Genomic DNA, 25220 nt, shown 5'->3' with positions numbered 1-25220 from the left:
TCTCTCACCAGCTGAGCGCCAACTTAGCCAGTTGTGAAAACACATGACATTGGATGATACATTTTGAACTCAGTATGCATCAGTATTTGGATAGTAAATGATTGCAATAACAATTCTACTTAAAATTGTTACTTTTCAATTATCTTTTTAAAATATTAATAATTTTAACAGGTTTTCTAAAATGCTTCATTTATTTCAATCTATCTCTGTTATAATTTTATTAATGGTAGAACAATGTAAATAGGTAACCTGAATCATCATTTTTTTCCTTAATGTCCATAATTATTGTTACTAATTCATTAATCAATGATCATCTCTGCACCAAATTACCATATCACATGATTTTTTAGAAGATTATTGCCAAATTGGGCACACATTCTCAAAAAGGTTCACCACTCCTGAAAGGATGTACCTGGTCTTCCAGAAAATTTATTTTCATTTGACTTAAATGCAGTTTACTGTGAGAGTGAGATCATTTTTATTTGCATACCCTTGGCTGAAGCTGATGTGGATCTACTATGGACAAAAAGCCTAACAAAAGCCCAAAATAGTAAATTTAAATGTTTTAATTTTAAAGTAATGTACATAATTTGCTGAAACAGAAAGCACACCCATTTCTTCCTTTCACGTCCTGTTAATACCTTAAATTGACCACATTCTCACGTATTGTGCAATTTTCGCTCATGGAAACATTTAGCATGCATTTACATTCACTGTAGAAATGTTTATATAAACAAATACTTTAGATATTTGGGAGAATTCTTGTAATAAATGGGCTGTTAATATATGTTGAATTCATGTATAATTGGTACTATGTACTATATGTAAAAAGCTGAAGATTCAAATAAATGCTTTAGGTGTTGAAAATCTTTGTCTCTGTTCATAATGGATAAACCTTCCAAATGGGTATTTGTCTCACAAAATTTTTGTTGATTTTTATCTTCATGGACTTTATTCAGGTAAAGTTATTTTCTACTGAGTTATAACTTTAGCTGTAAAGAAGAATCAGACCAAGGATTGCATTTTTGATAACCCATGAAATTGAAATTTTAAAAATGAATTAAAGTTAATTTAGGCTTCCTTTAATGTAAAGAGTTTGAAATGCCAATTTAAACAAGTACTGGCTGGTATCCATGGAAATGTGAACGTGAGTCAACTAACATTTTTAGGGAAGAGAATGGTGTTAAGATAGCAAACTAGTGTGGTTTGTATCTGTTTTCCTATCTAAGTAAATTTTCAAGTCATTTGCCATAGCTTAATGTTTTTTTCAAGGGACGGTTGTTAAGTTAGAAACCTGATTGGCCTCGTTTTCCCTTCACTCCTTGACATTGGCTCTAAAATATTTAATTGCAGGACATTTGATCATTTGAATCATAATATGTGTTTTCAAATATTATGAAAATAAAGTCCATGTACCAGCTGTTAAATATACAGAAATATACTTTGGAAAGAATATCATATTAACACGAAATACTTAGTTGTTTAAAGTAAACAGGTTATTTGAAAGCAGGGGATCTAAAACTGGCTGTGAAGTACCTGACCTGCAAATCACATCATCATGTATTTGAATAGCACTTCTTCAAATATTCTTAAAATGGAATCTTTAAACTGTGATTCTCCTTATTTTTATGAGAATGTGGTCTTCATTCAGTTTCTGGAATGGTTTGAAATGTTTCTTTCAAAGGAGCTTTATTTGCAAAATTTCCCAAATTAATTTATTCATCTTAGTTTCAACAACACTTCTCCACAAACATCAGATTCTATTATTTTTACTTTCGAGAGGTATTGACTGAAACTTTCCAAACATTTTGCACATTGGTGTGCAAATGTTGGGGATGAGAGGAAATAGGAACGGAACCTGACTCTTGTCACATCAGAGGCACAACTGCACAACTATATGAAGGTGGTTCCTGATTTTCCCTGCCCAATTATATGGCCACTGAAGTCAATGGACATCATCAACTTTGAATAAAGGCTCATTAATAAATTAATTACTATCTTAAATTAACTTCGTGTGGTAGTATCAAGCAACAATACATCTTTGGTTTATAACTTTCTAAATTATCTTTTGAATAAAATTTCAAATAGGAATTTGACATTATTTGTTTTTGTGACAGTTCTTTGGTGGAATTTGGACATTGTACTGCAAATGATAACGATTTTGAGTCCATATCTAAATACCTTTAGATGGTTACTGCTTCATCTCTTTATTGGGCTGGTCCTTTTAACAATTAGTTTAAATCTGTCCCAATTCTCCTAATAAAACAGCTTGTTATTTGCATAATTGTGAATATGTCTTACAGGAATACAGTCTTAATGGCCCAGATATGTCAAAATGAACTATAGTACTTCTATTATTCCTGCCTATTGTGCATTTGCAGTTTTTAATAGAGTATTGAAATTTAAGATGATTATTATATTAGCCTTAATCTTCTGTACTCATCCTTGAAGTAACATTTGAGGACATTGCAAACGGGAAATTAACATGGTAACATTAATCAGTCATTATAGATATTTTCGAGTGTTAATTTCAGCCATTAAAAACTGATGTACTTTGTTATTCATAAAATGTCTTCTGAGAATGTGAAGTTTATCACCCAACATCGATAAAAATCAGGTGACCATTTCCTCTATCCTCTGGATTAATTTTCACTGGTAATGATCTCCATTTTGACATTGTATTTTGATTATTTGTAGATATAATCTTTCCAAATGTGTTTTTTTTCTTCAATTGAATACAAACTTGCACTTTTTATAAGAAGTTCACAAGTTTATCCACTATAATTTTGAACAATCCCTTAACTATATAAGAGCTGTGTATGGTATTGAATTTTTCTTAACACATCTGTCTTGAGAGGTTGTGAGAATATAGGTGACCTTAAGTGAAGCTAGATGAGTACTGCAGTTAACTTTTTTGGGGAAGGTTTACAGAAGGGAAAAGTGATCTGGGCATTTTTTGTTATCTATATCTGCTGGATGTGTGTGAGATTTCCAGTTGTGTAGGGATAAAGTTTGACTCTGGATTTGCCACAGATTAGTTAACCTACAAATGCTCAGGATTGGGCTCACATTAAAAATAGCTCCATTTAGGCAACCTCAAACAGCACAGTTTCTTACCATGAGTTCCCGTAAGGAGAGGGAAAATTCATGAAGCAAATTTTTAAATTATTAACATGATTTTTTTGCAAAACTTCCCTGTTCCCTCCTTTTCTGTGTATTTTTCTTGCGTGTTCCTTTTAAGTGATGAAATAACCACAAGTTTTTATTAATTTCATTATATCTTCTATTCACTTATAGTACAGTACTTAAATACATTATTTGGCTACTAATTTCAGAGTAAAAATACATAAGTGGAAAAGAGAGCTGATTTAAGATTAGTGATTTTTTTCTGACTTAAACATAATATATAGGGTTAGCATGGAATATAAATTTTAATAACCAGTTACTATTTTGAAAGTTGATCATGGATGAATGCCAACCTTTATATTCTTTCAGATACAGCATAGTTCTGTGAATAAACCTAGCCACCTTGAAACAAAGAATTAATGTTGGATATCTCAATGTACAAAATGCCAAGCCATTTGTTTGCAACCTCACTATGCTGCTCATAGATACAAAAAAATTTATTGTGTATTTTTTAATAAAAAGCTGTATGAAAAAATTGACTAACAATGAAATGTACCATTAACTGTTATTTTTTTCATGATACTGTTGTTCACAATTCCAGCATTGCCCATTTTTAATGGTTCCTAAATCAAACTGGCAGTTAAAAGTCAGCAATATTGGTAGGTCTGCTTTCATGCATAAGCTGGACTGGAGATGGAAGAATTATTCCTTAAAGGATACGTATACTAGGTGGGTTATCATAACAACTGGTAGTTTGAGGTTACTGTTCCTGATGCCATGGTGGAATCATTGCACCAGAAGTTTGCCTGCTTATCCAGAAATACAACCACTGGACTATCATAATGCAGATTAAAAATTACCCTACAAGAGTATTTTGTAAGCTGCGAGTATACACATAAATGTATACTGATTCAATTTTTAAAATGTTTGCTGCAAATTGGATGCACAAATTAATCTTCTCCTCTACATTTAATGAATTTTTCAAATATATTAGGCAGCAGTTTTTAATCCGGAAAAACACTTGAGGTGCTTATGCCATATTTATACCTGAATCTTTCTCATTTAATCCTGTCTATTCATTTAATTCTTATTTTTGTGGTATGAAACCTGTTTTTCCCACTTAATGTATTTTAAAAATGTAATCCTTTGCATTAGATATTTGAGATGTTTGATAATATTATCAGATACTACATAAGATCCACTGACCAAATAGAACTATGGAACTATCTTGTCTTTTATCCCCACAGCCTTGTTCAATGAAGCCCAACTCACTTTGTTGTCATATCAATGGCTTATACTAACAGCTTATAACAAAACAGTACTTAAGTTTAACAAGAAACAGACATTTAGTATTGTTAAAGAACAAAGATTAAGCTTCTCTACTGAATACATCTAATTTAGACAACAGCCATGGTTATGGATTTTAAGTTATTGTAGTGCACAAGGATTATTCAATCAAAAATGAGATGTTAGCAAGTTTATCTATGAAGAATTCTATTTTAACACTGAACTCTGTGAGCCCATCTCCCTGTAATTTGCTATTTTCTGAAGCACTTTATATTGTCATAGGACCAGGCATAACATCTACAAATTCAAAGGAAGTTGATGATTTCTTGAGAGTGTAAATAACAAGGTAAATGGACAAGGTAACTATTTTCAGATTTTCAAAGTGCTTTTGATAACGTGCCACCAGGTTTTCCTATTTATGATTTAGTTGATGGAGAGAAAAAGTGTACTATGCCTCAGATTACTGGGAAAATGGGTCATGAGAGGGAGATAGAGACTAGGGATATGTGTAGTAAGGTGAGTGGCTAATTCGTATCAAATGGGACAGAATGTGAGGAACTGTGAAGTTAGCCACTTCGTATTGAAAAACAGAGAAGCATAACAGTTTTTAAATTGTGAAAGATGTTGGTACTCCAAGGGTACCTCTGTTTCCTTGCATACTAAATGCAGAAATTAACATGCAGGTCCAAAAAAAATTGTTAGCCTTTATTACAAAGTGATTGGAGTACAGAAATAATGCAGCTTTACTGCACTTTGATAGAGGTTTATTGAAACCATACCCTGAGCAATGTGTAAAGGAAGATCATGGACTGTTTCCTGGAATGGAGAATTACCCTATGAAATGTGAAGAAAACTATATTCCTGGAGATACTAAACATTGAATGTGATTTCATTATTCCAGTTATTAATCACATGATTGGCTAGACCTACATTTTTCTACAACAATTTTCAACCTTTGCTTAACAGTCTTTCTAAATTGATGTGCACATATTTCTTTCCCGCCTAATATTCATCAGTTGAAGATAGAACTTTCAGGCATCTTGTGCCCAAATCTGTTGCTTTGCCTATTTGCTTCACTGTTTTGGTTTGGATGCCTACGTTGATGTATTTCTTTATAAAAGTATGAGTCAATTCTTACATCATATTTTTTAAGATTTACTATCTTCAAACAGTTTGAAGTGGAATTCGTTAGTTCAGGAGTGAATTATAGAAAATTGTAAAATGAAAAATAGACAATTTATGTTTTTAATATTCTAATTTCCATAACAATTCTACAGAATATTTGAGGGTATTTAATATGGCAGAATATGGGACAATGAAAGGATAAAAGCCTTTCTTTCCTCTTATATTTATCACAGATCTGCGCAACAATTTAGATGTCATGGTGAATTAGTTCGTCTCCTTTGGAAAAGAATTACAAAGTTAATCCTATAAACTGGCATTAAACGTACTTAGGATTTTATCCTTGAAGCCACTGTAGACAGTTATATTTAAAACTGCTAACATATATATATATTTAAAGTGATCATAAAAGTTTGCTTAATGAAACTTCCTTCAGAAGACATTCCAAATTTCTGTATCCCTGCTAAGAGATGTTACATTATCTGTATGGAAATACTTTGCAGAAATATTTAAACTTATATCTTGTAGAAAATTTAACTACATTTGGACTCTGACCTAAATACAACCCTAATGTTGGCAGCAATACTTATAGCTATCATAATCTCACATCTAATTCGCAAACCATACCATGGTTTAGATTTAACTGGATGTGAATATGTATATTTCTTTTACAAAATCACAAAATACTATATTTTTGTCTCAAATTGACTGGCCAAACCTATTGAGGATCTGAAAATGGGAGTGTCTTGAATGTTTTAGCAGATGGCATTTTGAATTGGCTTTAGATGTGTCTTCTGAAATTGCAGCCAGTATCTTTGAGAGTTTCTGGCCCTTGATAACATTTCTGCTTTAAGCAACATTGCAGTGCCGTCCAGACATTCACTTTTCTCTTTGATTTTGTTCTAAGTTTCTAAAGAATGATTGTTGAAATTACATTAATGGTCAATATTCTTAAACTGAAAGAGCATAGCAAGTATCTGGAATGAGCTGCCAGAAGAAGTGGTCAAAGTGGGTACAATTGCAATATTTTAGAGGCATTTGGATAGGGACTTGGAAGGGGAAGGGTACTTATGGGCTGAACACAGGCAGCCTGGACTAGCAAGGAGGATGATGTAATCAGCATGAGTCAGTTGGGCCAAAGGCCTGTGTCCATGCTGTATTACTTCATGATTCTAATAAGTTAATCTTTTTTCAAATAAGCTTTTTAATGTTTGGCCCTATTTATAGCAGTTTATATTGTACATAATTTCACACAGCAAATGAGCAATATTAAAGATGTCTGGAATATTTAAAACATGCCTTTATCACATCCTTATTTCCAGATTCAGAGGCAATACACTGTTTGTAGTTTACATTCTATATAGTATAAAGCATTGAAAAAGATTCCTGCTGACTGCATAGTATAATCAATTGTCAAAAAAGAGTTTAACACAATTCGACAGGTCTGGTTTATCTTTCAATGCAAAATACAGAAGAATAAAGTTGTTAACACAATGCTTTATGTTATACAGTGAAGGGAATTAATTATCTGATTTTGTATTACACCTTTATTCAATTTTAATTTCCTGCTCATTCCAACTTGTTTCTATATCCATGCCTTCTCCCGAACATATTGTTTTGCCATCTCTTCAGCTGACTGTGGCAACAGTCGTATCCTCTTGCTTTTTCTCCTCTTCAGCTGTTGTGGCTACTTGATTAAACTTACCCAGCTCTTTAATGCTTTCCAGCATAGATTTAATTGTTTCCTTCAGGCCTTTCTCCATTAACCAGCCCTCACTTTCACAGTCAGGATCTTCAGGGTTTGCAATGCTGTCTAGGGCTGTGTGCAAATACTGCATCCCGACCATCCCTGTTACCTTAAGTAAAGAATATAGAATAGGTTCGCCTGTAAAACTCAAGCCCTTTACATTCAAAATGAAGATATTATTCAAGCATGTAAGTGTTTAACAATAGGAAATGAACTGCCATAGCAGACTCCAAATAGTGAACATTACAAACTGAAACTGACCTTCTCAGCCGAAATCAAGAGTGTGATCTTACAGAGATATTCTGAGATGGCAGCTACTGTGAGGATTTTTTTCCCTCATTGTAAGGGGGAAAATCTGGAACTTGAGGGCATAACTTTAACAATTAAATGATTGGCTATTGCAAGTGGAGATGAGACAGAATTTCTTCAGGATTGTGAACTTTTTGAATCCTCCTTTCTAGAAAGCTGTGGAGGTTGAGGTGTTGAACGGATAGACCAGGGCTGTTGAGGATGATGAGAACAAGCAAGGAAGTGGAGGTCAAGATGTGATCACTGAGGTGGAGAAAGTTGAATGACCTGGTGATCCTCTTGCCTCATTTTTGGTTGAACAATGGCAAATCAGAAGAATGTAGGAGCAGAAATAAGCCACCTGACTGCCCAAGCCCATCCCACTATTCAAGATGATCTGCCTCAACACTGCACTGCCAGTTCTCATAAACCTTCAGTTCTGTGAGCTTTCAAAAATATCCCTGTTTAAGTAGCTGCAATAATCTAATCTCCACAACTTTTCAGGGTTCAAAACTCCACAGCTATACCACTCTTATGAGAGATTATCTTCCTTGGGTAAGACCACCCTTGTGGATTGAATGGCTCTGTTAGGTCAAGAAGACTTGCTAGCTGGTGTGTTAGCAGAATACAACATCCTTCTATCGAGTCAGCCAAGCCTCCAGTTATTCTGGACATTAATATGATTAATAGGACAGCTTGTTAGGTGAACACATACATGACGTTGGAAGGCTCACCTGGCTCTTTAAACCTTTACTCTAAATTTTCAGTTTGGGCTGGACAAATAATAGCAAACATACAAATTATGCTCGTTCCAATCTCATCAACAGATGTCCTGAGCACAAGGGAGTCTCTCTACTCTGGATGTGGAAATGTTTATCCTTGGTGTGCAAAAGAAGATTGCCCTAATGATCTTCTCACTGACTGGGTTCTAGCCTTCCTGATGACTAATTCTAGCCGCCTTGATGCAGTATCCATCATCAGAGACCCCCGACACCCAGGCCATGTTCTCTTAACGCTGCTGCCATCAGGAAGAAGGTACAGAAGCCTCAGGGCCCACACTACCAGGTTCAGGAATATTTATTACTCTTCAACCATCAGGCTTTTGAACCAGGGTGCATAACTTCACTTGCCCCAACAATGAACTGCTCCTACAACCTTTGGATTCGGTTTCAAGGACACTTCATCTCATGTTCTTGATATTTATTGTTTATTTATTTATTCATTATTTTCTTAAGCATTTGCAGTTTTTTGTCCTTTGCATATTGGTTGTTTGTACTATTGGGTGTGACTTTTCATTATTTCTATTATGTTTTTTGGATTTGCCGAGTCTGTCTGCAAGAAAACAAATCTCAAAATTGTATATAGTTGCTTCTTCAGGGGAAAAAAAGAGGAAATTGTGATGGAGGTGAAATTTAATCAAAGGAATTAAAACTCTTAAGACACTGAGATAATAGGAGTGGAGATATTTTAAGAAAAAATTTTAAAATGATGGTGGTGATCTGAAATTCACTGTGGTAATTCAATTCTTTGCCCATTCTAAGAGTATCTGGGTGTGCTCTTGATTGGGGTGTGAACTGAGAAATGTAACATAGATTCCATCTATATGCCTATATGAATTAGCAAGGTTTACAGGCAAAATGGTTGACTCCTTTGCCGTATTTAGGATTTTAAGATTAATGGTTTACTCTTTGTTGATATCTCAGCTGACCAAGAATTTTTTAATTAATTGACTGAATTTGAGACTTGTACTGCTCACTAACTGTTATTTGTATTGATTGCAGTTTCAATCCAACATAGTGACATAGACCTGTTTTATTATGAGTTACCCACATCTCAGAACAACAAAATCTGCTAATGGATTGCAAAACAGACAGAAACTTTTAAATGCAGGCATCCTTATTTTGGGACAATCACGATAGTGGACTATCCAAATGTTACACTCAATGGCCATTTTATCAGGTACACCTGTTCGGTAATACAATTATATAATCAATATCCTATGACAGTAACTCAATGCATAAAAGCATGCAGACATGGTCAAGAAGTTCAGTTGTTGTTCAGACCAAACATCAGAATGGGGAAGGAATGTGATCTAAGTGACTTTGACAGTGGAATGATCGTTGCTGCTAGACAGTTTGAGTATCTCAGAAACTGCTGACCTTCTGGGATTTTCATGCACAGCAAGCAGTCTCTAGAGTTTTCAGAGAACAATACAAAAACCAACAACAAAAAAGCATCCAGCAAATGGCAATTCTGTGGGCAAAAATGCCTTGTTAATGAGAGAAGTCAGAGGAGAAAGGCCAAACTGGTTTAAATGACAGGAAGGCAACAATAACTCCAATACTCATATATTGTAACTCATATACTCATATATTGTATACAAAAGAGCATATCTGAATGCACAACATGTCAAACCTTGAAGTGCACATTGTATTAAAGGAACAGACAAGTAGGAAGAGGGGGCAGGCTGCCTCTGTAGGTTAAAAAAATGAAATCAAACCCTTAGAATGTAGTAACTTATAATCAGAAAATATAGAATCCTTGTGGGTAGAGTTAAGAAACTACAAGCATAAAAAGACACTGATGGAAGTTATATACAGGCCTCTGAACAGTAGCCAAGTTATGGGCTACAAATTACAACAGGATATAGAAAAGACAGGTAAAAAGGGCAATGTTGTGATAATTATGGCGGAATTTTAACATGCAGGTAGACTGAGAAAATTAGGTTGTTGCTGGATCCTAAGAAAAGTAATTTGTAAAATACCTGAGATAAGGCTTTTTAGAGCAGCTTGTGGTTGAGCCCACTAGGAGAATGGCAAATCTGGGTTGGGTGTTATGTATTGACCCATATTTGATTAGAGAGCGTAAGGTAAAGGAACCCTTAATGTGATAGAATCCACACTGCAGTTTGAGAAGTAGAAAGTAAAATAGGATGTATCAGTATTACAGTGCAGAAAATAGAATTGGAGGCATGAGAGAGGAGATGTCCAAAGTTGATTGGAAGGGGACACTAACAGGAATGGCTGGAGTTTCTGTGTGCCATTTGGAAGGTGCAGGAAAGGTATATCCCAAAGATGAAGAAGTATTCTAAAGGGAGGATGAGGCAACCATGACTGACAAGTTAAGTCAAAGACAGTATAAAAGCAACATAGAGGGCATAAAATATAGTAAAACTAAGTGGGAAGGTAGAGGATTGGGAAGTTTTAAAAAACAACAAAAAATCTATAAGGAATGAAAAGATGAAATATGCAGGTAAGTTAGCCAATAATGAAAATGAGGATACAAAAAATATTTTCAGATATATAAAGGGTAAAAGAGGTAACAGTGGATATAGGACTACTGAAAAATAACTCTGGAAATGTAGTAATGGGGACAAAGGAATGGCAGACAAATGTAAGTATTTTGCATTTGTCTTCACTGTGAAAGACACTAGCAGTATGCCAGAAATGCTTGAGTATCAGGGGAAAGAAGTGAGTTTCAGTGCTCTTACTAAGGATAAGGTGCTTTGGAAGATGGAAAGTCTGAAGTAGGTAAGTCACCTGCACTAGATGGACTCCACCCTAGGATTCTGAAAGACCTAACTGAAGAGAATGTGGAAGCATTAGTAATGATCTTTCAAGAATTTCTGGAATGATTCCTGAGGTCTGAAAAATTGCAAATGTCATTCAACTCTTGAAGAAGGGAAAGAGGCAGGAAAAAGGAAATTATAGGCTAGTTAGCCTGAACAGTGGTTGGAAAGATACTGACATCTATCATTAAGGATGAGGGTTTCAGGGTAGAGTACTTGAAGGCACATGACAAAATAGGCCAAAGTGATCAAACATTACTTGAGGGGAAATCTTGCCTGATAAATTTTATTGGAATTGTTTGAGGAAATGGACAAACGAGAGTCAGTGGATGTTTATTTGAATTTTCAGAAGGCCTTTAACAATTAAGGTGCCGTACATGAGGCTGCTTAACAAGATAAGAACACATTGTATTACAGGAAAAATATTGGCATGGATAAAACATGGGCTGAAAGCAAAGATGGGAATAAAGGGAACCTTTTCTGGTTGACTGTTGGTGATTAGTGGTGTTCCGCAGGGGTTGGTGTTGGGACCAATACTTTTCATGCTATGTGTCAATTTTTGGATGAGGAATTGATGACTTTGTGGTCAAGTTTATGGACAACACAAAGATAGGTGGAGGGGCAAGTAGGACTGAGGAAGCAAGGTGACTGCAGAAGGATTTGGATAGATTGGAAGAATGGGCAAAGAAGAGGCAGATTGAATATAGTGTAGGGAAGTGTATGGTCATGCACTTTGGGAGAAGGAATAAAGGCATGGACTATTTTCTAAATGGGGAGAAAATTCAAAAATCCAAGGTGCAAAGTGACTTGGGACTCCTCATGCAGGATTCCCTGAAGGTTAATTTGCAGGTTGAGTTTGTGGTAAGGAAGGCAACTGTGATATTAGTGTTCATTTTGGGAGGATTAGATTACAAATACAAAAGCAGAGACGTAATGCTGAGGCTATATAAGGCATTAGTCAAACTGCATGAAATATTGTGAGCCGTTTTGGACCCCTTATCTAAGAAAAGATGTGCTAGCATTGGAGAGGGTCCAGAGAAGATTCACAAAAATTACCCCAGAAATGAAAGGGTTAACACGTGAGGAGCATTTGATGGCTCTGGGTCTATATCCACTGGAGTTTAAAAGAATGAAGGGGGAGCTGATTGAAACCTATTGAATACTGAGAGGCCTAGACAGAGTGAATACGGAGAAGATGTTTCCTATAGTGGGGGAATCTAGTAGCAGAGGGCACAGCCTTAGAATAGAATAGAAGGGCATCCATTGGCACAGATTCTGTGCAGGCCATGTCATATTTAAAGCAGTGGTTGACAGGTTCTTGTTTAATCAAATTGTCAAAAGTGATGGGGAGAAAGGAGGAGAATGGGTTGAAAGGGATAATAAATTGGCCATGATGGAATGGTGCAGCAGACTAGATGGGTCAAAGGGCCTAATACTGCTCCTGACACTGATGGATGGGGTACAACAGCAGAAGACCATGAACATACACTCGGTGGCCACTTTATTAGGTACAGGTGGTACCCAATAATGTGGCCATTGAGTGGATATAACTACAGCATACAATTATACAAGTTATTTTGCTGGCCTATGCAAACACACTGGTATTGTTAGAAGTTTGGTAGCCTGTTTGCTCCCAACAAAGTCCCAGAAACAGCAATGATTTAATGGCCAGGTAATTAACTAGGCTGACAACCTGACCACAACCCACTGGTCACTGTTTAGTTCTGCCATGTGTTACCATCAAATGGTGACACCTGAGTGCAACCCTTCCCCTCCCCCCAACTTTCCCTGAGCAAAACAGGCTAATCCCATAGCCGGTTCTATGTTGTTTAATCTTTTGTGATTGGGAGGTCATGAAACTGCCTTGTGGGTGATCTTTCACAGCCTAGGTGACCAATTTGTGGCTCATTCCTTTATTGAAGAGAACTGGTCTCATCACTGCCATAATGGGCACCCAACCCATGATCTCAGACTGAGACAGAGGTCCTGACCCTAAACAGATCCTTGTTTAGCTAGAGACCTCTTACCACTCAGGTGTCCAGTTGTGCAGAAAAATCTTAATCAAACTGGGTTGTCAAGTGAGAGGGACAGCATGGTGGAGCATGGATTTCATGGGTGAAGGTGGTTAGCTCTGTAACTAGTAAACCAGCTTTGTTCTGCCACCTTCCAAATGGAAACCAGGATAATTATGGTAGTTATTACGGCTATAACAACCGGACAATACATTGGGCAATCCAGCCAGCTCTCCTTCAGTAGTTCAAGTTGACAGCCAGATTTGAACTAGGACCTGAGTGAAAATATTACCATGGCATTGGATTTGTGAATGGGGAAGGAGATTTAGTCAAAACCTACATCTAAATGTAGGCATTGCCAAATGTGCAATATTTTCTCAATTCTTCTGGATTTTACCAGTCTGTGTTTTATGCTCAATTTTGTGGACTGGCAATTAGAACATAGAAACTCTATAGCTCATTACAGGCCCTTCGGCCCACAATGTTGTGCTGACCATGTAACCTACTCTAGAAGCTGCCTAGAATTTCCCTATCACTTAGCCATATATTTTTCTAAGCTCCATGTATCTAAGAGTCTCTTAAAAGACCCTATTGTATCTGTCTCTATCACCTTCACTTGCAGTATATTCCACGCACCCACCACTCTCTCTGACATTCTCCTTGTACCTACTTCCAATTACCTAAAACTATGCCACCTCAGCCCTTGGAAAAAACCCTCTGGCTAGCCACACAATCAATGCCTCTCATAATCTTGTACGCTTCTATCAGGTCACCTCTCATCCTCTGTTGCTCCAAGGAGAGAAGGCGAAATTCACTCAACCTATTCTCATAAGGCATGTTCTCCAATCCAGACAACATCCTTGTAAATCTCCTCTGCACTCTCTCTATAGCATCCACATCCTTCCTGTAATGAGGTGACCAGAACCGAACACAGTACTCCATGTGGGATCTGACCAATGTCTTGTATAGCTGTAACATTACCGCACGGCTCTTGAACTCTACCCCACAGTTAATGAAGCCAACACACCATACACCTTCTTAACAACACTCTCAACCTGTGTAACAGCTTTGAGCTATGGCTCGGACCCCAAAATCTTGCTGATCCTTCACACTACCAAGAGTCTTACCATTAATATTATATTCTGTCTTCAAATTTGACCTACTGAAATGAACCACTTCACACTTAACTAGGTTGATCGCCACCCGCCACTTCTCAGCACAGTTCTGTACCCTATCGGTGTCTCACTGTACCTCTGACAGCCCTCCAGACTATCCATAACACCCCCAACTTTTGTATGATCAGCAAATTTACTAATCCACCCTTCTGCTTCCTCATCCAGGTCACTTATAAAAATCATAAAGAGGAAGGGTCCCAGAACAGATCCCTGCAGAACACCACTGGTCACTGTCCTCCATGTAGAATACAAACCGTCTACAAACACCCTTTGCCTTCCATGGGCAAGCCAATTCTGTATCCACAAAGCAAGGTCTCATTGGATCCATGCCTCCTTACTTTCTGAATGTGCCTCGCATAGGGAACCTTATCAAATGCCTTACTGAAATCCTTATATACTACATCCACTGCTCCACCTTCATCAATGTGTTTTCTTACATCTTCCTAGAATTCAATAAGGTTTGTAAGGCATGACCCGCCCTTGACAAAGCCATGCAGACTATCCCTAATCAGATTATGTCTCTCCAAATGCTCATAAATCCCGCCTCTCAGGATCTTCTCCAACAACTTGCCCACCACTGAAGTAAGATCCACTTGTCTATAATTTCCTGGGTTATCTCTACTCCCTTTCTTGAACAAGAGAACAATGTTTGCAACCTTCCAATCGTTTGGTACTTTTCCCATCCCTATGATGATGCAAAGATCATCACCAAAGGCTCAGCAATCTCCTCCCTCGCTTCCCACAGTAGCCTGGTGTCGATCTCATCCAGTTCCATAACTCACCCCATTATTTCTGACTCAAACCATTATGGCTCATGCAGATAAATAGACCAACAAACAATAAATATCTCATTGCATTTAGAGATTAAAAGATGGTTTGTCAGAATAAATTATTTAAATGAATGCTTCTTGTTTGAATCTTGACATATTTGCTTTTGGAATTCTTGTTTTTGACTAGCAATCATGCTGTCATCTAACTTGGTATTACCTCTATTGTAATTTCATTTGAGGAAAAATTGGGTTGTTGAGCAGTAGTGTGGAATGTGTGAAAGCAATCAAAACTTTAGTGTGAAAATGTCAAAGTCTGGAATCATGACATTTGTTATGCTTTGTGTTGTCTTAAGCATGAAAATGCTACTTAAACCTGCACCAGCTGGAGATCATGAAGAATTATTAATTACCCCTCCACCTCAACGATCACCTTCCCTATGGGTTACCTGGACTTAACTCTATGTGTAAATACATGCATTTATAAGAGTTTGTCTAGGTATTTGCACAATTAGTTCATGAACATGTTTAACAAGCAATCTTTCTTTAGTACCAATTAAACATCTCCCTTCTTTCCGTCTGTCCTGTCTCTAGTTTATGGAGAGATGATGGGGATCAAAATTTTTATACATGGATTTAGATGCTGGTTATTCAGATAGTACACTGAGTATAATGCGTACAAATTTAGCTATCCAAAAACACACGAGCCAAAGGAGTACTTTTGAAATGTAGTTTTTGTGGTAATGTAGGGAAACATGACAACTCATATCCATACCACGAAACATGACAAACTGCAGTAACATAAAAAACTGGATACTGTGTTATCTTTGATGTTTGCTGAGGCTTAAATATTGGATTATGTTTTGAATCTTGGCAAAGCAGTGGAAACTTTTATAAACCCTTGAGAAAGCAGACAATTGTTAAAATCTCATCTGAACCATAGAAACATAGAAAACCTACAGCACAATACAGGCCACTCAGCCTGCAAAGCTGTGCGGAATACATCCTTACCTTAGAACTACCTAGGCTTACCCATAGCCCTCTATTTTTCGAAGCTCCATGTATCCATCCAGGAGTCTCTTAAAAAGACCCTATCGTTTCCGCCTCCACCTCAGCTGGCAGCCCATTCCACGCACTCACCACTCTCTGCGTAAAAAAACTCCTACCCCTGACATCTCCTCTGTACCTACAAATCTTTCTTAATGCTGCATTGATGTATTGCTAGATTATATGCTTTAATATAGAAATCTAATCTTACTCTGAGGTAACACTTAAACAGAAATGCACTGCAAACATTTTACCACAGCCTGAATCTTTAAAACAACTGTAAATTGAGTGATCCCTCCTAAGCCCACAGATGTATGCCAAAAAATGGTGGATCACTATTTATTTTAGTGCTGCCTCATGCCACTTGCTCATATTAGGTATAGTAGAATAATCTCCCTGTTTTACAATACCTCTGTCAACTTGTCAACTTGTGCGTTCTTAAATAGTAGGGGATATGTTCATAACATTTTTGATTAAATTAAAATAAGTAAATGTTTTAGATTTTACCTCGATAAGAGGTCACTAAAATAAAGAATGCTTGGGGACTTTGGGAAGATCTGAAATTCATAGTTAAGGAGACAGATGAGCATAACCTTCACAACTCTTTCCACCACACAACACCACTGCATTAGTACACAGGTTTAACTTCTAACACGTTTGCCCCCCCAGTGGAAATACACTTTGGTGTGAAACAAAAGCTGAAATAAACTGTGAAGAAATTTTACATAAAAGACGAGTTTGTGTTTTTCTGCAAATGTGTGAATCTGAACTTGTGAAAAGATGTTGCATGGCCCTCGGTCTGCATTACACAAAAACCAGTCTTATTTGTGGATATCTAGTACAGTATAGGTCTAGGGATGTGACATTTACAAATACATTCTGGATAAGAACTTACTGCAAAAAGAAATTCCCATTGTTTCTAGTTTTCTACTGATTTCCTTAATCTGGTACCTGGGTCTTATCACTACAGATGGTTTCATGTTTACTAAAACATTCATTGTTATAGACAATTTAGCAAGTGCTCCAACCCATCATTAAAAGAGAAGATCAATGATTTCATTATAGATAGATGTCTATAAGACTTTAACTGGTGATGTTGCAGATTTATCAAATTAATACTTGGGATGCATTTTTGCCATAGAATCTAAAGCTACATGAGACCCAAGTAATCTCTCTTCAAATCTGCAGCACTCTGTTATCCTTTGGTTATTATTAAAGGGGTTCTGTCTCTCCTATCCATTTAAATTAACTTGTAAATCTTCATAAAAATTGAAAATGCTGGAAACACTCAGCAAGCTAGAAAACATAGGTGGAGAGAAAATCCGACTTAAGTGTTTTGGATTAATGATGATGTGTAAGTTCATTTAATGTTTGTATTACTTTATGGTTTAAAATTGATCAGGCTTTAAGATGGAATATTTCTTTAGGAAAGCAAATTTCTTCCTCCGGTGTGAGAGTAGAAATATACTATATGTTGCAAAACCACTACCTGGTCTAAAGTAAAATTCAATTTACTAGTGAGAGGAAATATAAAACTCAGTAATTCTCTCTCTCTCCCCTCCCCACCCCGACTCGACCTTTCAGAAAATTTGTTTTCCCTGTCCGTCTTAGTCACCTTGCCGAGAAAGTTATTACTAAACTTAACGAAGGTGAGGTTAAGGTTGTCGCTTTATGTGGAGAGTGAAAATGTAAAGCATAAAACATTTTCATTCACGACCAATCTCTAGGGTAAGATCCAACTAGCAAAAAGATTGTAGCGCTGAAATAAATATTTAACTATCGTGCAGTCACTGTCCTTGTGTATTATATCTCACACAGACCCAAAATCAATTGATTTCCTGAAGATATCAATCAAAAGAACACAATAAGTACACTCTAAATTCTAACATGTTTGCCCCTCTTGGTGGAAACTCACTTTGGTGTAAAACTTCCTTTGATAAAGAATTTTCTTTCTTGTGAGATTTACAATAAGTGAACTCCTATAGACCTCTTACCTCCAGTACCCAACCAAATAAGACGAGAGCTCCAATTGAGTGCATCATATTGGCGTAGTAATTGAGCAGTGCTTGCTTGCATCCTCGTGTCCACAGGTTTAGCTCTTCTGACTGGAACTCGTAGCTGTAATGGGCTGAATTATTGGTGATCTGCTGCTGGATACAGGGCCGAGGAGAAGACGGATTGCAGCAACTGAATGGGACCCCGTCCACCAGATACTTCCCCTCTACGTTGCTCTTTACACGGCTGCAGGAAGAGAAGGCAAGTAATTGAGGGTTTGGGGGCTGAAAGCTCAAACTGCGCGGAGAAACATTCCTCATTGAGAGACTGATGAACCACGGGCCAGAGTTTGGAGTAAGATCTAACATAGCTACTGTACAAGGTTTAAAAGCACTCGTCCCAATTTCCTATGCATCTGCGGCTTTTACTTACTCTTTCACCTCCTTGGAGCTGAAGTCCAGGTATCTGTTGCTGATCCACTGGATTTCAAACCAGTCACGGAAGCCGTTGTTCCCACAGCAGCGAAAATCTATCTGCAGCTGGTCGATGGTTTTCTTCATGAAGCACCTGCCCGGGGTGTCGGTATCCCTGTAGAATTTCATGCCGTTCTTCAGCCCTTTGGCTAGAGTGTCTTCCAGGTAAATCCTCATCATGAAGCACAACAACACAGCGATGAAGGTCAAGAAAGCAAAAAACAAAAAGAACGCCAGGTAGAACTTGAGCACCGATTTCCATCGGGCATACTTAGCCGGATCGAGTGAGTCGTAGCAAAACTTGCCACCAAAGCAGTTGATGGCGCAGGCCGTAAGACCCACCAGTATCAGGGAGTTGGGCACCAAGTGGCTCTCTTCATTGTCCATTAGCTCGCTCCGTTTCCTGAGCTCGATCTTGAGGAACAAGCCCATTCCAAAGATGACGATTCCCACTATGACACAGAACCAGTTCAGCAGCCACAGACCCTGGGCCAATTTCACCCTTTTCTGCACGTTGAACTTGATTTTCAGAATGGCCATTTTTCTTTTCCGCTGAGTTCCAACGTTAAGGTTGAGCTCTCAACGAATTAGAAAGATTTGTGCACGGGTACAGAAAGAGCAGGAAACAGTGCGACTGAAATTAACTCTACTGTAGGTCCCTCCATGCTGACCAGCCGAAAAGCAAAGGTGCAGCTGATTCCAGGACACACTGAAAACAAAGCGTTTCCCAGTTTACGAAGCCAGATTTTTGTTTTGAAAAAGTAATTGTCCGCGACTGCAGCTGATGTTGCCAGAGCTTTCCCCCAGCAAGGGAGTTGGTTCTTCCAGAATCTATCTGAGAAAATCTGAAGCTACAAGACGTCACCTTAATGCCAGTAATAGGTTTTACCACTAATCATTTAGAGAAAGCCTGGCCCAGATGAGCTATGAGAGTAATCCGTCCTTTTACCGAGTAATTACTTTGCCCTCAAGTTGTCAGTGATTGCACCTTACCTCGGAAAGTTTCCTTGCAATTAAAAAGTCGAGTAAGGGTATTCAGTAAAACTTCACTCAAGGAGGCATCAGCTGTATTTGATTTGTTTGCCGTTATCGCTTTGCTAAATCTGCATCTAATCACTGCGGCGCTGTGCTGTGTTTTCTGCAGCCTGTTTACTGGTAAAATGGAATGAACACAAAAGCAGGTTCGACTTAATAAACTCAGTAAGCTTCAATGTAGGTTAAAGCCTGGAACGAGCACTGGGATAAAATGAGCAGCATAGGAACTGCAATATACTGCAAACCCGAGCCACGCAAAGAGTAGGACAATGCCAAAGGTTTGGCCACGGAGGAGGGCATTTTAAATGAAGAAGTTCTGGTTTTTGGGACCTTGGCAACGAGTAATGATGTCAATAGTGGGATTACAAATTTTGCTACTGCTCAAAATTACTGATGCTGAAGGCTTTAGGGCTAGAAAATATGCCACGGAAAGGGAAGGGCAGGAGGATTGAGGCACACATATTAAAGAAATTGCTAAGTAGGACATCAACGTAGCAAAACAACCATATGGAAATGGGTAGTGAACTGGGACAAGAGCATCGGATTCTGGGCTGATCTTGAATGGAAAAAGTCATCAGAAAATACAGAAACATAGAAAACCTACAGCACAATACAGGCCCTTCGGCCCACAAAGTTGTGCCAAACATGTCCCTACCTTAGAAATTACTAGGCTTACCATAGCCCTCTATTTTTCTAAGCTCCATGTACCTATCCAAAAGTCTCTTAAAAGACCCTGCCGCATCCGCCTCCACCACAATTTCCGGCAGCCTATTCCACACAGTCACCACTCTCTGAGTAAAAAACTTACCCCTGACATCTCCTCTGTACCTACTCCCCAGCACCTTTAAACTGTGTCCTCTTGCAGCAACCATTTCAGCACTGGGAAAAAGCCTCTGACTATCCACACGATCAAAGCGTCTTATCATTAATACTATATTCTGCCATCATATTTGACCTATCAAAATGAACCACTTTACACTTAACTGAGTTGAACTCAGTCTGCCACTTCTCAGCCCAGTTTTACATCCTATTAATGTCCTGCTGTAACCTCTGACTGCCCTCCACACTATCCACACCACCTTCAACCTTTGTGTTAGAATAATCATATCTAGGGGTGAAAGTGAGCACAGATTAGGATTTCAGAACTAGAAGGGACGATCTGGAATAGACAATGTGTCACAGGGGTGGAGGTAAGCAGTTGTGACCCTATCTTATTTATATAAATGGTCCAAAGCTCACGTTATGGTCGAAGGTGGTCCTAAGGTTATATACTGCTCAGTGCACATTAAGATATGAAATGGGTCAGGAGACCACAGAACATGGTCTGTGGCGATATTTGAAACCATTTTAGCCAGCTTAATGATTACTTGGAAGAACTATATCAGAGAGCGGAGAGGCAAAGAGAAAGGTACACCGGATATTGTCAGTGCACCTGAGGACATTGATGTTGCTTAGAAATAAAACTTCCCATGGATCATATATAGAAGTGGATAAACCACTGGAGAACACTCGAGGTAACAGAACAGGTGTGAAAGTAAAACCATAAAGATATGTTACACATCAGAATGAGGAGCCAGGAATTGATTTTGGACAGTGAGTGGATTCGGTAGGAGAGGAAGATTCACTAAACAAATAGGACAGTCAGTGGTTAAACCAGATGATGTTCAAGTCTGAGCCCCTTGGATGTAAACGTATGGAGATGAGGCCTGTACTGGAAACAGAATGGACTGCTAGTTGATTTTAAAAAAAACAGCTACGGTTAATTATCGCACCTCCTTTTTACATCTCCAAATTTCATGCTACCCTTCCCCGTTTCCTTTCCTTTTCCACTCTCTTCAGCTTCCCAGTGGATTGCAAGCACTGGTACATGCAGGACAGGGAGGTAACAGTTGGTTTCATTGCTGTGTCCAGAACTTTTATTTATTTTACGGGGTGTTGGCTAAGAAGAGTTCCTAACCTGACTCACCTAGAGCCAACAAATATATATTTTTTAAACTCTGTGCATTCATTTCTCGTTAAAATGTTGTATTAATTTGTGATCGTATCAATCGCAGTCATGAAACAGCAGCCCTAATTTGAGTGAGAACTGTATTAGCAAAGTTTGAGGCGCAGTACTTGGAGACAAAAGATTGGATAGCTTAAAACTTGCAAATGCAAATAACTTGAGAGGAAGCATGTTCCACAGGTTGACACAGGAAAGGTTTGGGTGCGACAGAAAGGCGCTGGCAATCAAGAGATCAGAAATCATCCCTGCTGTAATTGGGATGGAAGGAATGAGGACAATGTAATGATTTTATAGATTTGTGGAGTATTTATAAAGATAGAGGGAGAAAAAAGTGTGTGAACTCTGTCTAATGTGATTTAAAATGTATTTAATTGCATGTTTTATGTACAGAAATTGTATACTGGGCAGATTCTAAATTCTCGGAGACTTCATCTGAAATTATCTCCAACTTGTTTTCTTTCAAAGATGGTGATTCAAATGTAGGGTTTCAACTCAAAATGTTGATCATCCTTTTGCCTCTAGATGCTGCCTGATTTATTGAGTTTCTCCAGAAATTTGTTTTAACGTGCTCTAGCTCAGACTGAAAGAATCTGTAGGGAGATACAGGAAATTAGAACTGGCTGAATTACTTTTACCTAAGACGGTTGTGGGCCTCTAGGATAGAACGTAACTCTGCGTTGTTGCAGCCACACTGTGAATCCAGACCACAAGGAATCTGCATATTCCAAAAAAAACAAAACTTGCCTCGGGTAGTCAGTTTAGGAATTATACAGGTTATTTGTGTTAAAAACATGCACCCCTTCTGCATAATACTCTTTATCTATTAGCACTGAGATATTGAAATGAACCTATGGAAGATTTACAGTCACATAAAACTACCCCACAGTGGGGCCGATGTTCAGCTGAAGCCCCTTCATATTAATAAGCCACCTTGAAATAACCTCAAAACTAAAGCCCTCATTAATGAGTAAAATTTAAGGAACCCACATTTAACAACATGTGGGAACAACTTCACCTGACAGAGACAGCACAGTGAAGATACAGCCCAGTTCTAGAAGGCAGCTCAGATCAACTTGTCAAGAGTGATTATGGATAGGTGTTAAGTGCTGCTCTTGCCTGTAATATACACATTGAATAAATCAACTACTTCTCAGTCTGGCAGACCAACTTTGTCAACTTGTGAATATCATTGAAGTTCTGAACAATATGTTCCAAATTTGATTGAAAATTATATCACTCTTTGTAAATATGTACCACAGATTGTGGCGAAATTCTTGATGTGATTCAGTGGGAAGTGTATTGTTTTCTTTGCAGCTACAGTACCTTTATTTGATTGTCCACTATTAAAAATTATTCTGGAGGACAAGTAAATGAACTGTCAAAGTCTTCAAATGAATGAAACAAAGTTTTATTATTTCATTAACAATCATAGCAAATGGCAGGCCAGGCAACATCTATAGAAAGAAGCACTGTCGAAGTTTCGAGCCGAGACCCTTTTGAAAGTAGGAGGGGGAGGAGGAAATGATAGAAGACAGGAGGGGGTGGGGTGAAGCTAAGAGCTAGAAAGGTGATTGGCAAAAGGGATACAGACCTGGAGAACAGAAAGGATCATGGGATGGGATGCCTAGGGAGAAAGAAAGGGGGAGGGGGGAATAAATAAATCAGGGATGGGGTAAGAAGGGGAGAGGGGCATTAACAGAAGTTAGAAAAGTCAATGTTCATGCCATCAGGTTGGAGGGTAACCAGGCGGAATATAAGGTGTTGTTCACCAACCCGAGTATGGCTTCATCTTGACAGTAGAGGAGGCCATGGATAGACATATCAGAATGGGAATGGGACGTGGAGTTAAAATGTGTGGCCACTGGGAGATCCTGCTTTCTCTGGTGGACCCAGCGTAGGTGTTCAGCGAAACGGTCTCCCAGTCTGCGTTGGGTTTCACCAATATACAAAAGGCTGCGCTGGGAGCACCGAACACAGTATACCACACCAGCCAACTCACAGGTGAAGTGTCACCTCATGTGGAAGGACTGTCTGGGGAACTGTCTTACTCCACATAACACCTTGTTGACAAGAACATTCTTGTTTAAGGCCAGTTCAAATGACATGAGAAATTCTTTCACTTATTCTTACTTACTCTACAAGGTCTATACAAAATCTAGCAGCTTCTATACGAAATATAAAACCAAAATACTTACACCATTGACATTTACTCATATCAACTCCTCCAGTCATTGCATTGTGGACTGTGAGCTCAGAATAAATCTGTATCAAGACAACAAAGTTGCATGAGTTTAACAGACATTCTCTACACTCATATATTCATAACAAACAATTCTTCCATCCAGTATCCAAAATACTTTTAACAGAAAAAAAAGATGCTGTTGCCTAGATGGGACATCACTCCTGTTTTGATCCCAAATTACTGACAAAGAAAGTTACTTATCCACACCTCCACTGTGACTGATTTAAAGAAATGCATTGTATGGATATTTATGTTTCTGTCAGCATGCGAGACCAAGAAGACAGATAAAAGATTGAATATACTGTTTTGTACAATTAAAATTACCACCAATTAATTTTGATGCAAAATTGTTTTGACATTGGTGCTTCAGGTTTATATATTTATACTGTTGACAGTGTAGAAATCTTCTTGGGCTAAGTTTAATGCTCCTCTCCTCCAACTTGTACTTATTGTGGCTTGCAACCTGGCAAGGTAGATTCAACATATACCACACTTTACTTTGTTCAGTAGAGCACGTTGAGTGTGCTGACCAGCTGTATCACCATCTGGTATGGGAATTACAAGCCATCTGAGCGCAAGTCCCTACAAAGGATTGTGAGAACTGCTGAGGGGAACATCAGGGTCTCTTTCACCCAACAGAGTTAGTTATGAAGAGTGCTCCGTACGCAGGGCCCTTAGCATTGTGAATGATCCTTCCCATCCATTAACAAGCTCTTTGATCCTCTACCATCTCTGGATGGAAGTACCATAACATTAGGACAAGGACTGTTAAGTTGGGAAACAGCTTCTTCCCCCAGGTTGTGAGACCACTGAAGTTCCTGCCAGAATCCAGGTCTTGTCAGATATGAAGCACCAGTACTGTGAACTTTTAAAAACTTGCATCATAAATACACCTTTATTTGTGATAATATTGCTTGTGTGAGAGTTATATTTACTGTGTTGTGCACCTTGGTCTGGAGGAACAGCTTCATTTGGTTGTATATGGCTAAGTGACAATAAATTTGAAAAGGAAACAAACAATAAATTGACTTAAGACAACTGCAATTCCATTACAAATTCTATCTGGAAAGCAGGGAATTTGAACTGAGCAGGGCTTGAATACCACACCATTACTTCCATCATAGCTAAAGACAACTACTACTTTAAAAGTATGTTTCAAATTCTGTTAACATTCCCCACTTTAATCAGGGAGAAGCCGACCACGATTTATTTTGGACGTCTTCTCAATGTTAAAGCACAAATTTAGTAGTACATTGTTTACAATTAAAGGCAAATGGAAGTTCAATTTCAAGTCTATGGATTTTATTAGTTCTTATTTAAAAACAAACCAA

At 38.0% G+C, this 25220-nt stretch overlaps 1 protein-coding gene across 1 annotated transcript; it reads right to left on the bottom strand.

The window, feature by feature from the left end:
• Positions 1 to 463: 463 nt before the first annotated feature.
• Positions 464 to 22266, bottom strand: prph2a (peripherin 2a (retinal degeneration, slow)). Its single transcript, XM_059985789.1, has 3 exons — positions 18567 to 22266; positions 18134 to 18380; positions 464 to 7391 (listed from the first exon to the last, which is right to left on the bottom strand). The coding sequence occupies exons 1-3, from the start codon at positions 19145 to 19147 to the stop codon at positions 7164 to 7166; spliced, it is 1056 nt and encodes a 351-aa protein (XP_059841772.1). The 5' UTR covers positions 19148 to 22266; the 3' UTR covers positions 464 to 7163.
• Positions 22267 to 25220: the final 2954 nt, after the last annotated feature.

The sequence above is a fragment of the Hypanus sabinus genome, chromosome 12, assembly GCF_030144855.1.
Source record: "Hypanus sabinus isolate sHypSab1 chromosome 12, sHypSab1.hap1, whole genome shotgun sequence".
Classification (NCBI taxonomy): Eukaryota; Metazoa; Chordata; class Chondrichthyes; order Myliobatiformes; family Dasyatidae; genus Hypanus; species Hypanus sabinus.
This window is presented reverse-complemented; position numbering and strand designations above follow the sequence as displayed.

Coding starts and splice junctions, on each gene's coding strand:
- prph2a (XM_059985789.1), bottom strand. CDS start 19,147: ATGGCCATTCTGAAAATCAAGTTCAACGTGCAGAAAAGGGTGAAATTG. Junction 18,381..18,566: donor AGCTCCAAGGAGGTGAAAGA/GTAAGTAAAAGC, acceptor CTCTTCCTGCAG/CCGTGTAAAGAGCAACGTAG. Junction 7,392..18,133: donor TATTTGGTTGGGTACTGGAG/GTAAGAGGTCTA, acceptor TCTTTACTTAAG/GTAACAGGGATGGTCGGGAT.